This window comes from Sitophilus oryzae, unplaced genomic scaffold (genome assembly GCF_002938485.1).
Source record: "Sitophilus oryzae breed Bouriz unplaced genomic scaffold, Soryzae_2.0 scaffold_476_pilon_pilon, whole genome shotgun sequence".
Taxonomy (NCBI): Eukaryota; Metazoa; Arthropoda; class Insecta; order Coleoptera; family Curculionidae; genus Sitophilus; species Sitophilus oryzae.
The window spans coordinates 914,140-927,647 of record NW_022147058.1 but is presented as its reverse complement, the minus strand read 5'-3'; the positions used below and the strand labels follow the sequence as shown (position 1 = coordinate 927,647).

Here is a 13,508-nt window from a genome sequence, read left to right as displayed (position 1 = left end):
TAGCGACCAAAAACAATTGAATACATCAATCAATCCTAATTTCTGTCATATACTAACATACCAAATCTCGTTTTTTTATCTGAAAAAAGCGTGGGGTGAGCCACCGAACCCAGTATACCATCTCATATATTTCATATCTTAGACCGTTATCAACGGTCAAATCTTTCTTTGTTTATTTATTATTATATTTCTAGTAAGAAAAGGGTGGAAAACCAAAAAGTTCAAAAGGGCCAAAATTTCAGACTCCTAACAATAATGGAGAAGCCGAAAATTTCAGATTCTACACGGTATAAGCCCATGGCCACAGAAAGTGAGTAAAGCGTCTCTTTATATGCCTATTAATAAGCGCTAAATGCTACACGATTTCGGTGGGGCCACTCATATATGTTCGTATTATTTTGTTTCTAGTCACAAAAAACGCTTTACATACTAAAATTTACTCGCTTTCTGTATTGCCATGGACTAAATGTGTTCTCGTTTGGTACTCTCGCCTGTCTAAAATACATACATCTTTACATAAATAAAAACTGTATTGTTTATACTTAGCATTAAATAAAGTAGCGATAGTTATTCTAAATTGTATTTTTTATCCCAACGGAAACTCGTAAAAAACGTACCAACACAGATAACAGAATAATGGTACCTGTGGTTGGTACCATTACTAGTGGTTGGTACCACAGGTAACATTATTTTGTTACCACAAACTTTGTACCTATCATATTGGTATATTATACCGGGGGCGTTTCAAAAGTGGCTCACCCCTATAACTTTTTTATTTTTTCAAAAAACGAGATTTGGTATGTATATGACATAAATTAGGATTGATTGACGTATTCAATTGTTTTCGGTCACTTCCTGTTTCGCCAGAAATGACTACAACTTTTGATTTTTAAATGGCACCCTCGGTATTTTTTTTTTACTTTATTCGATAGAAAATAACACTCTGAATAGAATGACATATCATATGTCAACTTTTGACATTTTCGCATATGGTTTATTTGAAATTATAACTTGCGGTTCGTAACTAAAATTTTACTCAAAATACCAAGCGTGTGGTATCAAATTATTTGTAAAAAAATGCTTTTTCCAAATATGCTAATGAGCCACCCTCGTTCCATTTAAAAAAATTAAGATATGATTAAAAATACAATTTGAGCATTTTCTAACTGGCTAGGACAACACTAAAAACATTAGACGATAAAATTTATTTTTCCAAGGCTCCTTGATTAAGAATTAGCGTTTTTAACATAGCCATGGCACTCTAGATTGAATTTTAAAATACAAATTTTTATGAAGCGAGAGTGTCAAAAGTTGACATAAGATATGTCATTTTATTCAGAATATCACATTCTATAGACTAAAGTAAAAAAATACCAAGGGTGCTATTTAAAAATCCGGTTAAACAGGAAGTGACTAAAAACAATTGAATACGTCAATCAATTCTAATTTATGTCATATACTAACATACCAAATCTCGTCTTTTTATCTAAAAAAAATAAAAAAGTTATAGGGGTCAGCCACTTTTGAGACGCACCCGGTATATAAAGTTTGTATATTAGCTGAATATGGAAGTGAAAGGTAATATATGGACAATCCTCACCTCAACAATGCATTGTGAAATAAAAATCCATAAAAGTTTATTAAATCAAAACTTAAGTTTTATCAGTAAATAATTAAATACATAATACCATGCATTTTTATCTTAGATATTTACAATCAAAACAACTCTAAAACATTTGATTTTACAAAAACGTGTGTTTATAAAATCAAATTGACCTGTTGATTACACAAAATACGTGTGTTTTACAAAAGTTAACGACAGACCTTTTAAAACTTTAGATACGAAAAATGTTTATTTACCATTTTCATTGTTTGTCATATTTTTCAGCATATATTTTCCAATTTTATATTTCAAAAGTTCTGTCTATAAGTACAGTACTATCAATATTTTATAATGCCATAATACTATGAGCCAAAACTCTGCGTGATTTTATCTCATTGGAAACTGTGTTACCTAAGTTTACTCTATAATTAGATAAACGTATATAAAATTAGCATATAACAAATTTACATATCCTTAAATAAAACATCTTATGCAGGTAGGAGATTAAAATCATCACTAACGTGCACTTCGGGAACGTGCACTTTGTCTATTTTAGGTGTAGACTTTTTATCGCAGAGACTCAACTCTTTCAGTTTCCATTCCCAGTTCATTTTTTGCACGGCGTGAAGAGATTCCGCTTCGTGGTGATGTCTCAAGAGCATGTGTTCCTTAATTTTCTCCCATTTATCATCGACGTCTTGTAACCAACTTAAAAATAAGCGGCCTAAAAACAGATATATACTTATACCGATTTAGTCATCGAAACTGTGCGGTCTGGATTTTAACGTGTAAGAAAGTGATGTAGACAGCTTAATGGAAAATCAAATGTATTAAAAAGAAATAAAAATTGGGTCGACACGTTTCTTCTATGCGGTATTGCCGGAGTTTGCATCAAAATTTCAAACCGCACAAGTAGGCGTTTACGAAAAATGTTGCATCTAGGGTTGTAACTTTATTTTTCACTATTAGTTACTCATTTTACTACAGCTGTAATAGATTATATTTAGTTTAGATATATTAGGTTTGTTCCAAACCGGCCGCAGAACCGTCACCGAACGATCACGCTCGTGCGCAGTAATTCAAATGTGTTCCAACCGAGATTTGACGGTTATCGGACGATCCTATTTGCGTACCAACCTACCTTGGGATCGTTTAGTTACGATTTCAGAACAGCAATTTCGGTACATGGTCTAAATGAGAACTGTTTGGGTTGACTTGCGCATTAAAGCATATTGGCAGCGATTTTTAACAGCTGATTCTGGTCCGGTGTCCGGCTGATGCTTCTGTCTTGGTTATTTTTTACAAATTCGAATACGTTATACGTTTCAAATTCGTGCGTTATACTTTTGCTTGTGAGTTTATGTGGAGTAAAGCTTGATTTTCATGCATCCGTTGTCCAACGATACGTTGATACGATATTAATTTTATTGGTAGAATTTAAAGGCTTTGATTGGTTAGAAAATAACGCAGTATTTAAATTTATTGCATTTTCATGCCTCCGTTTATCGGATATACGTTGGTGTTATTTTATATTTTCGTTTCCATAACGATTTTGCTATTTTACTTATATTTTTATTAGGGTTAGATTAAATTTGTCAAAACGTCCGTTATCGTATGAACGTCAGTTGACGGGCTGAAGTAAAATATTTACGGATGAAAAGTGGCGCGAAAACTCTATGTCCAATCAGAGCACCGTCGGACCATCGTATCAACGTATAACGGATGCATGAAAATCAAGCTTAAATCGTTCGGAAATTTTAATTAATTTTTTATTTATAAAATAATGTTCAAAGATTCTACCCCTGCAATGAAATAACAGGAAACTACGCATAACAGGATCATATAGAGAGGACAGGTAAGTGAGTTAGTATACAGTTGAAACAATACTTACCAACAATTACTGGATTCTGATTCTCCATTTCAAGAATAATAATTATTATTATTGCAAATTGCAAACAAAAATAATAGGGTTATGTTATGAAATTCTAAACAAAAAACAAAAAACCGATCGATACACTTTTGACAGTCCCGAAAACAATCCACAAAGCGTTCCAACGTTGATACTTTTTGCACCGTCACGAAACTATTCGAAGTCCGCGCATGCTAACAAAGTGCAAGAAAACCGATTCGAGTACGATTTCGAAACGATCCCGAAATGCTGGTTGGAACAAACCTATTATCATCATTTCAGTAGTATACATGAAAGTTTTTAAAATAGCTTATATTTTTCTACACACATTTTCCTATAAACGTAAAAAACCGGCAACACTGTATGCCGCTTTTGATTTTGTCTCTCTATCTGTCAACCGGTTGTTTATATTATTCTCTATTACACCCATTAAAATCCAGACCACATAAATTGGATGACCAACAGGGTATATTTAAATCATTACATATCCTGATTTCTTCAAAAAAGTCCTATTGGGTATTTCGCCACTGTAAGAAAATCTACAAAATAAAATAGTTATTTTTTATAAACTTCGTTGGGAAGAGAAAAGGTGGCCGGTGGCGTAGAGGTACAGGCTCTCGTCTACCAATCTCAAGGTAGTGGGTTCGAATCCTACACCCGGAATTTCATCAGCCGACTATTTTTATTAAAATAAAAATAGTTTAGTACTCAGCCTTAAATGAGTACTTGGGATTCACAATCCTGAGGTAATAATAGGCGGTTGAAGCATAGTGCTAGCCACATTACCTTCCTTGTATACCGAACGGCTCTAGGATGGCAAGCTGTACCTTGCTACTCTCAAGGCGTTAAACGCTATATACGGGAGCTATTATTATTATTTTTTATAAACATTGTTGCGCTAATCCAACAGAGACCAGCTTGTCAGCAGTGATTTACTAAAAAACAAATTTGTCTAACGGACAAAAAATGCTTAACGTTTTGGGAAGTACATCACTTCCCGTCGTAGGAAGTACAAAGAACAAAGAAAAAAAACTATTTAAAATATCTACCATAATATGTTACCATATAACAGAACGTAAACAGTTTTTATAGACGTATCTGTTAAAAAAACTAAAGTGTTCTTAAATAGTTGTATTTAGATATTTTAAATAGTTTTTTCTTTGTTCTTTGGGTTCGTTGGGAAGAGAGATAATTCCCGAAACTAAGCATTTTTTTGTCCGTTAGGCCAATTTGTTTATTAGTAAATCACTGCTGACAAGCTGATCTCCATTGGATTAATGCAGCAGTGTTTAAAAAAATAACTATTTTATTTTGTAGATTTTCTTACAATGGCGAAATACCCATAGGACTTTTTTGAAGAGATTAATCCGCCACAGAGGTAAAGACATATCCTGATTTATTTACCATTAAATCTAGCTCTAGCAACTCTATCTTTTTCTTCTTGTTCGGGAGTAATTAAATTATAAACCTCTTCATCCCTCAAAATTGTACATACAGAATATGGTAATGGCTGATTATGCAATGTTCTTACTGCTTTACCGTGGACTCGTAATATTTCTTGCTCTACTGATAAAACCAGTTTCTCCTTTTCAATTACATGCTATAAAAAAATAAGATTCTCTAGAGCGCCACTAAACTAAAAGGATTGAGTGTTAACTAGGTAAGAAAGGACATTTATTTACAGCCTTATGGTCAAACGTTAAGGTTAGGAGTTTTAAGTTTAAGAAATGAATTTCACAGAAGTTACAGCATATGGCTATTTATACACACAACCAAACTTATATGGAACCATCTATTATTTTTCATAATTTTTGAGATGTATGAAAATGTTCTGTTTATGAATAAAATTCAGTCCTTACCAATGACTTTTAATGAAAAATAATCCATATTGCAATAAAAAAAAATTAATCAGTTCCCAAAATAAACAAAATGGTATTTGTTTGGTTTCTGAAACGAAATTAAGATTTCAATTTTTAATGGCCAAAAAGCATAAACAAAAAGAAAATTGATAATTTTAATATTCCTTGTTGCCACCTCTAGCCCTTATGCAGGCTTCTATCCGCGCTGGCATGATTCTTATTAAATTATCCACGTTGTCTTGGAGTATGTTTTCCCATTATGCTAATGCTGCATCAATAAGCTGTGCTGGATTGTTTCAACGAGCTCTAACCCTTCTTTTGAGCTAGTCCCACAAGTGTTCAATAGGGTTTAGATTGGTAAATAGGCAGGCCAGTCCAAAACTATGACACCTTCCGTTTCAAGATATTCTCTAGTCACTCTGCTGGTATGGGGAGGTGCACTATCGTGCATGAAGTTAAAATTATCCCCAATTGCAGCTTTCCAAAGACTAACGATTGGTTCTAGCACCAAATCAACATATCTCTGACCAGTTAAAATTTGTTGAAGTGGAGTTTTTCATGACAATGGAGTTTTTGCTCCTAGTATAATACCTCCCCGCCTGCCAAACCAAAACATTACAGTTCCTCCTTTATATCTTGGTACAGATTTGGCAGCCTGAAGTCTCGCTCGTCTTCCTAGAGCTCTGAGAACCCGAATTCGATGGTTATCTGATCTTAGGCCAATTCTGGTCTCATCCGAAAAAAAGAACATTTTGCCAATTCTCAGTTGTCCAGTTTTGATGTTGAAGGCATCAATTTAGCCAGTCAATTTTATTTTGCCGAGATAACTGTGGGATCCGTAACTCTCTCCTACTGTAAAACCCTCTTGCACGAAGCCTTTTTCATATGGTTTTAACTGAAATGTTCACACTTGTAGCTGCCAGAAGTTGTCTTTGTAGCTCTGGATGAGAAACATTGGGATTTATTCTAGCAATTTAGCACACAAAAAGCGGTCTTGTTGTTCAGTTGTGACTCTTTGACGACTTTGTATGAGCCTATCCTTGTGTGTTCCTAATTCCAAGTATCTTGCATATGTTTTCGATACAACACCCTGGGTAACGCCTACTATCTCTGCTACGTCTCTCTGGATCATTCCTTGTTCGGTGAGAGCAATAATTCTTCCCCTCTGTACATCTGTTAATCCAACTTAAGGCATTTTTTATTTTTTTTTGGATTGGATGAAAATTACAGGACAATCGTGATTTTACTACTGAACACAAAATTCAAAAGAAAATAAATCGCAGCAATCGTTTATTCTTTATTATCTTGTTTATTTACAACAAAAAGCCTTATCATAATTGTATATCAATTTTTATCCTTGCAAGAAATTTAGTCAGAAATAAAGAGTGATTCCATATAAGTTTGGTTGTGTGTATTTTAAATCCTGTTAAAACTTTACTGAATTCTATAATTAAAATCTACAGTTCTGGATTAAAGTACATATAAAATTAGATTAAAATCTGTCCAATGAGTAAAAATATGACAATGACAGTTGTTAACAGGTAAATTGTAATTTATCGTTTTTTGGATACCGTCTGTCGAAATCTTCTCTGATTCGTTGGAGAGACTCTAGACCTATTGTGTTAAACACCCAAACATAAATTTTATATTTTTTTAAAATTATCTCTTTTCATCTTAAACTGTAGTCAATTCATATTCAAAAAATAGCATTTTTTAAAATAACCTTTATTAAAAACTTGTATTCCGACGACTCTTTTAAATATAATGTCGTGGTTGCTGCAATAGTTATCAGACACTCTTTTTAGTTTAATATCACTTATGTATAGAATGGGCTATAGATTATGTAAAGTACATAGATACATAGGATAGTTCAACAATAAAAGATATAAATATTTGATATTTGTCATATCAGATATAATAATATATGTGGGGTAAGGGAAAAAACCGACGATGCCACAAAACCGGAGAAAACGGTGATTTAATATTGCCAAATACCATATTAAAAATATAAAAATATATTACTGTACGCGTTATTATTTGGATATCGTTTGTTATATCCAATTACAATTTAACATGTGTTTGGGACTAGGACTAACAAATTAAGTTGATTACTTAAAAATTTAAAAAAATTGTCGGTTTTTCCCCTTACCCTTCATATAGAACCGACCGTCCGGATTGCACAACGACCTTAGCGCGTGGCCGCGGGCAGCCCAGTAGGCAAGCGATACATCGACGCTTTGTTGCGCGCCGATTTAACAAAATAAATAATTTTAAAACTGCCGTCATTTCATTAATAATTATCGTATCGTGCTGATTTTGCATAGAAATACTCATGAGTCTTTAGCGCTTCCGACAAGATTAATGACTGGATTATTTTTTATATTTTCGATTTGTTTACATTGCCCGAGCATATTATAACTTTGAGATAAAAATCTCTGTTATAAATTTTAAAACTGACAGATATGAATACTATCATTTAATTAGTTATACATTTAGTTACAACATATTCAAAATTTAGGTCTATCGGTTTATGCTAGCAGTAATAACGAGTATAAATAAAAAAAATGGTCCGTACAACGCTCGCCGTTTTTAGTGCGCGTTCAGCTTTGGGTTTAGTTTTAGTGCTATTTTTACAGAAAATAAATTCTGAACTTTGATCAAATGACAAGAACATTATCATTGCCAATATCTCCTGGTTATAATGTAGTTCTTTTTTCAAAATATTGCATTAATTTAGCTTAAAAAAAACTTGAATTATGCGGCTTCTTTTGAGAGAGCTACCGGAGCTGCGTTAATAAAGAGATGGCTATGTACGTCAATCATAGCCACAATAGACTGTAATTTTACCTCGTCACGAGATTTTTTGGAAATAATGCAATTTCATTTATCCGGATTTCTACTTCCGTACTTCAAACTTAAAAGCATTTCCCTCTATTCAATAATAAACAATTTTAAAAAACGCACAAATACTACTGGTAGTAAACAAGCTATGGCAAAAATTTTCTATACTCCGTGTAAACAAAAGACTCGCAAATACTATCTTTCGATTGACGTACATAGCCATCTCTTTATTAACGCAGCGCCGGTAGCTCTCGCAAAAAAGCCGCATAATTCAAGTTTTTTTTTAAGGTAAAACAATGCAATATTTTGAAAAAAGAACTATATTATAATCAGGAGATATCGGCAATAATAATGTTCTTGTCATTTGATCAAAGTTCAGAATTTATTTTCTGTCAAAATAGCGCTAAAACTAAAACCAAAGCTGAACGTGCGCTAAAAACGGCGAGCGTTGTACTGACCATTTTTTTATTTATACTCGTTATTACTGCTAGTATAAACCGATAGACCTAAATTTTGAATATGTTGTAACTAAATGTATAACTAATTAAATGATAGTATTCATATCTGTCAGTTTTAAAATTTATAACAGAGATTTTTATCTCAAAGTTATAATATGCTCGGGCAATGTAAACAAATCGAAAATATAAAAAATAATCCAGTTATTTAGGCTTGTCGGAAGCGCTAAAGACTCATGAGTATTTCTATGCAAAAATCAACAGGATACGATAATTATTAACGAAAAGACGGCAGGTTTAAAATTATTTATTTTGTTAAATCGCGCGCAACAACGCGTCGCTGTATCGCTTGCCTACTGGGCTGCCCGCGGCCACGCGCTAAGGTCGTTGTGCAATCCGGACGCTCGATTATAATTCGGAAACTCTTAACGATAGAACTTAGCAAAAAAATAATTATAGGTAAATCGACCAACAGACATCGCTCTAACTAGTTTTTAAGTTTAAAAATCAACTAGGGAGCTTTTATCAACAACTTCGTATAACTCTTCCCAAAATTTTAATATCACAATCTAGTAATTCTTCTATTCGCCTTATATTATTTACTTACCTGCATTCTTAATCTATATCTTTCCTTTTCTTGTTCAGCAAATAAGTCTTTCATTTGTTGGGGTAATGTAGGAGGATAATTTATATTAGGTGTTGTCGGAGCAGTATTTTCTAGCACATATGTGCACCTATTCATAAGATAATGATTAAATCCTTGCGGTGGTTTTGGTTGTACAAGATATAATCCTTTTCGTCGTTTCTCAATCTAAAAAAAGAAAAAGAAAATTTTTGTTTTGCTGTTTCTTTAAATAACTTACTTGTTTTCGAATGTTCATAAAAAGTTTGTAACAATTAGTAATAGGTTGTTCGTGAGGATGCACTTCCCGAGTTTCAGAAGTAGATTCTTGATGTTCTGTAGTTTGGGCCTGTGAATTAGCTTGTTCACGGCTCTGCTTCATTTTTCGTTTGCGTGGATGCAATTCGACAGACGGCTGTACTGGCATTACAGTATTGGAATTGTTCGAAGTACTTGGTTCTGTTTCCGAGTTTTGAGTAGCCTGAAAAAATGTTACTAGCATCTTAATGTGATACAATTATATTACGAGCTGAAAGACAATCACTTTTGAACGAGGAAACACAAACGGACTGATGAAACATAAAATAAAGTAACATGAAAAGGTTATTAATAAATAAATGATAAATATGATCGGATGAAGACTAAATCAAATACATATTCCTTTTAGTTACAGACAGAGGCTAATAATTTGGGATCATATAAAATGCGTACTAATAAGGTATGTCGAAATTTCAGGAACCGTTTACAAGGATTATCGTAACAACGCGACGTTTATGTATAACCTTATCATTTTACTTTATTGAAAGAATCTAGAATAGGCGTTATAACTGAATTTGAGAAAGATATACTCAATATTGAAGCACCCTGTACGCATTCTATATTTCGAACGTCCCAGTTTGGCCGCCATATAGCGTCTGCAACGTCATACCTGCGAATCAGTTTTAGATTGTGTGGGACAGGTTGCCGCCCCTGTCGAAGTGGGGATGTCGGCCTGCTGACAATTCCCCGTGGCGGCCGGACTTGAAGCCGAAGATGTGCCACTAGAGGGCGAGGGGGAATGACGTTGAAGCTGCGGTGATGAGCTGTTGCTGCCGCGATGAGAACTGCGCAATACGCGCTGATGCTGCGAGTGACCCCCTGAGCCCCCCGCACCATTTCCGCGCTGATCGATAGAAGAGAAAAGGTTTAGTGTTTTTAATGATCTCATAGTATTCTAGAAATACTATTAAGATAATTATATTATATACTAAAATATCTTGAAATATCTACGGCAAAATTTGTAATCTTGTTGCGATGTCTAAACCTGTGGTGGATTTCCAAAAAGGATTTCAATTCGTTTCCTAAGATCGTTAATAATGAGTAGGTTTAGTATTAAGACCTGGAGTCGACAGGACAATACGAGAAAATCACTAAACCCATAAGAACTTAATTTCAGCATATTTATTTATTACACAGATTTGTAATTTTTTACTTTAAGCTAGTTTTATGTAAAACTAGCTAGGAATTTTTACACAAATGAGGTAGGAAATTAAAGATAAAGAATGGGCATGTTTCATGTTTTTCAATTTCCACGTAATTATGCAGATTTCAACCTAATTAGTGCTTGCTACTTAGCCTTTTTTATATAAAACTTAATATTATGCCAAAAAATGAGGTAAAAGTTTGAATTTCACACTTACGCGCGCTGCGATGACGTATGTAGCCCTCACGAATATGATTGGCTGGTTTTCGTCTCGAAATAAACTTGGTGAATTTTATGATGTTGGCAGCATTGCTGTTTATTCAATGTCAAAATGACATTGTTTACAATTGTTTATTTTTGATTTTAAATTAAATTTGCATTTAAACTATTTTCCAATAATGCTAAAAAATTAATTGTTCCATTTTTGGATAACATTTACCAGTAACTATAATAAAATGTTTTTGTATGCGCCGAAAAAAGATGAAAAGTCGTAAATGCTGTTTTTTTCAGAAAACTTCTCTTAAGCTATGAATGTGATTTCAAAGCATTTCAAAGTGAGTTTATATTATGTTTGATTTGTTAAATTAATGGCCTGTTTTTTACATGTGGAAGAAGGTGGGGAAAAATTAATTTGAAAAAAATGTAATTCCTGATAACTAAGATAAATAGTATTTCCGGAAAATCACAGTATTCATAATTATGGTATAAAACAGATACGCTACAATCTGATCAAGAAAAGTACGTCTATTATCTGACCAAGAAAAGTTAGAGAAGATGAACAAGGCAATTAGAAAAATTATATTGGCACCAAGAATGTTAATAAATACGTTCATGGTTAAGTTATTTCGGAAGACTATTAATAAAATACATTGTATAGATAAAATAATGCAGTGCCTTTTTACATAAAATCAAGTAAATATTTTATTTTAAAGTTCTGTTATTAAATGTATTAATATGTGATCAATAATGTTTATTATATAAGCATAAAATATTATTTTTTAAGAGTGTTATATACAGGGTGGTCCGAACTGTATTCCGGAAACTTCGGCAGCATATTCTGCAGATAAAAATAAGTAAGAAAGTTCGTATAAATGTATGTCATAAAATGCTTAGTTTCGGAGATACAGGGTGTAGAAGTTTCATTTTATTTCGATTTTTTCCAAATAATTTCTGAAGTAACGTCAATATTTGGATGGAAATTGGTGTATGGGAGTTTTTTGACATGAGAAATTTGATTTTGATGTCAATATGGTTCCTACTTGTAGAGGGCGCCACCTACATATTTTTTAACTGGTTTGAAGAGTAATATCTTTTAGTCCGTACCTGTATAAAACTACTGAGTAAAAAAATAAACATTTACGACGTTTTCGACATAAAAAAGGTCTCTTGGTAAAAATCACTACGAGTAATGGTTTTCGAGATATTTGGAATGGAAATTATCAATACCTGTCATCATTGACATAAATTATACATGTTGACTAAATAGTTATTAGGGGCGATTCCACAAACAATACATATTTTTGTTAATTTTAAAATGAGACATTTTTTAAAATATTTGTACTTTTATTTGTAGTATAATGTCTATAGTACATAACAAAACTAGAATAACTTAACTTTCTTATCTAGTGCTCCTTGAAAATAGTCAGAACAAAATAGTTTTGGTTTTCACAGTGAAATTCCAAAAAATCGCTTTGTTTTATCAAGGTGGCTATGGATAAAAAAGCTGAGCAATGCGCTAACGCTGTCAGTTTTCTTTGCGCTTCTGTTTGAGTGATAGAATTATTGTGTTGTTACTCTTTCCAAGTAAGTATATTTTGTGATAAAATATTATAAGTATATCTAAATTTTATGTCCCGTTAGTAAACAAAATATACAATAAATTGATATATAGCGATACTTCAAGCCAAGAGGTTTTTACATAAGATAAAAAATATAAGTTTTGTGTGAACAAATTCTAATGTTTTAACTGTTTCTTTTTTAAAGGTTCTAGCTTTGTAGTTTTTTAAAATTAATTTTTGTCCCGTTAGTAAACAAAAATTATATTTTAGGACGGGAAAAATAGTTTCGAACGCAAACAAAAAATCAAAGCCTGTGTTTCGAATTACAGAAAAAAGATTTATGAAAATGAAAATTTAAAACAAAATTATTTGAAAAATTATGCTAAAAATCAGATAAAATACAGGAAAAAACTAAAAGATTTGGCCAAAAATAATATCGCATTGAAAGTGGAACTGAACATTAAAGAAAAAGAAAGAAAGAGGCGCTATAGGGAAAGAAAATGAGAACGGATTTTACAGAACAAAGAAAACATATTACCCTATAAAACGGCTCAAAGCCTTGGAAAAGCTGTAAGAGCGGCAAATAAATCACTTCCTTTAGATAAAAATAAGAAAGTGGCCGTTTTAAGAAAAATTCTGGAAAAAATTGAACCAAATTTAAAAATGCAAAATATTAGCAAGTTTACCAGTCCGTCAATTGATAACAAACGCAAATTATCACAGGAGACAATTGAAAAAATTCAAAAATTTTATTTACGAGAGGATATTAGCAGGGTGTCTCCTGGAATGAAAGACCGGGTGAAAATAAAAAGAGGCGATCATGTCGAATACGTTCCAAAAAGATACATGTATCTTACTATAAAAGAAGCCTTCCAGATTTTTACAGAAGAGAATCCAAATACTAAAATAAAACTAAGTAAATTTTATGAGGTCAGACCATCATGCATCCTGCTTAGCAGCGCAATGCCACATAATGTTT

At 32.7% G+C, this 13,508-nt stretch overlaps 1 protein-coding gene across 9 annotated transcripts in view; it reads right to left on the bottom strand.

Moving 5' to 3' along the window:
* Window positions 1-1,868: 1,868 nt before the first annotated feature.
* The window catches only part of LOC115886250 (ankyrin repeat domain-containing protein 12), an 80,202-nt gene continuing 68,562 nt past the window's right edge, over window positions 1,869-13,508 (bottom strand). For 8 of the 9 annotated variants that reach the window (XM_030905336.1, XM_030905339.1, XM_030905340.1 and 5 more), the window contains 5 exons: window positions 10,218-10,451; window positions 9,531-9,770; window positions 9,275-9,478; window positions 4,917-5,112; window positions 1,869-2,327 (listed from right to left, as the gene is read on the bottom strand). In XM_030905336.1, coding sequence (XP_030761196.1) covers window positions 2,092-2,327; window positions 4,917-5,112; window positions 9,275-9,478; window positions 9,531-9,770; window positions 10,218-10,451 — 1,110 coding nt within the window. In that variant the 3' untranslated portion in view covers window positions 1,869-2,091. The remainder of the gene's footprint in view (window positions 2,328-4,916; window positions 5,113-9,274; window positions 9,479-9,530; window positions 9,771-10,217; window positions 10,452-13,508) is intronic. The other variant, XM_030905343.1, reaches the window with a different exon arrangement.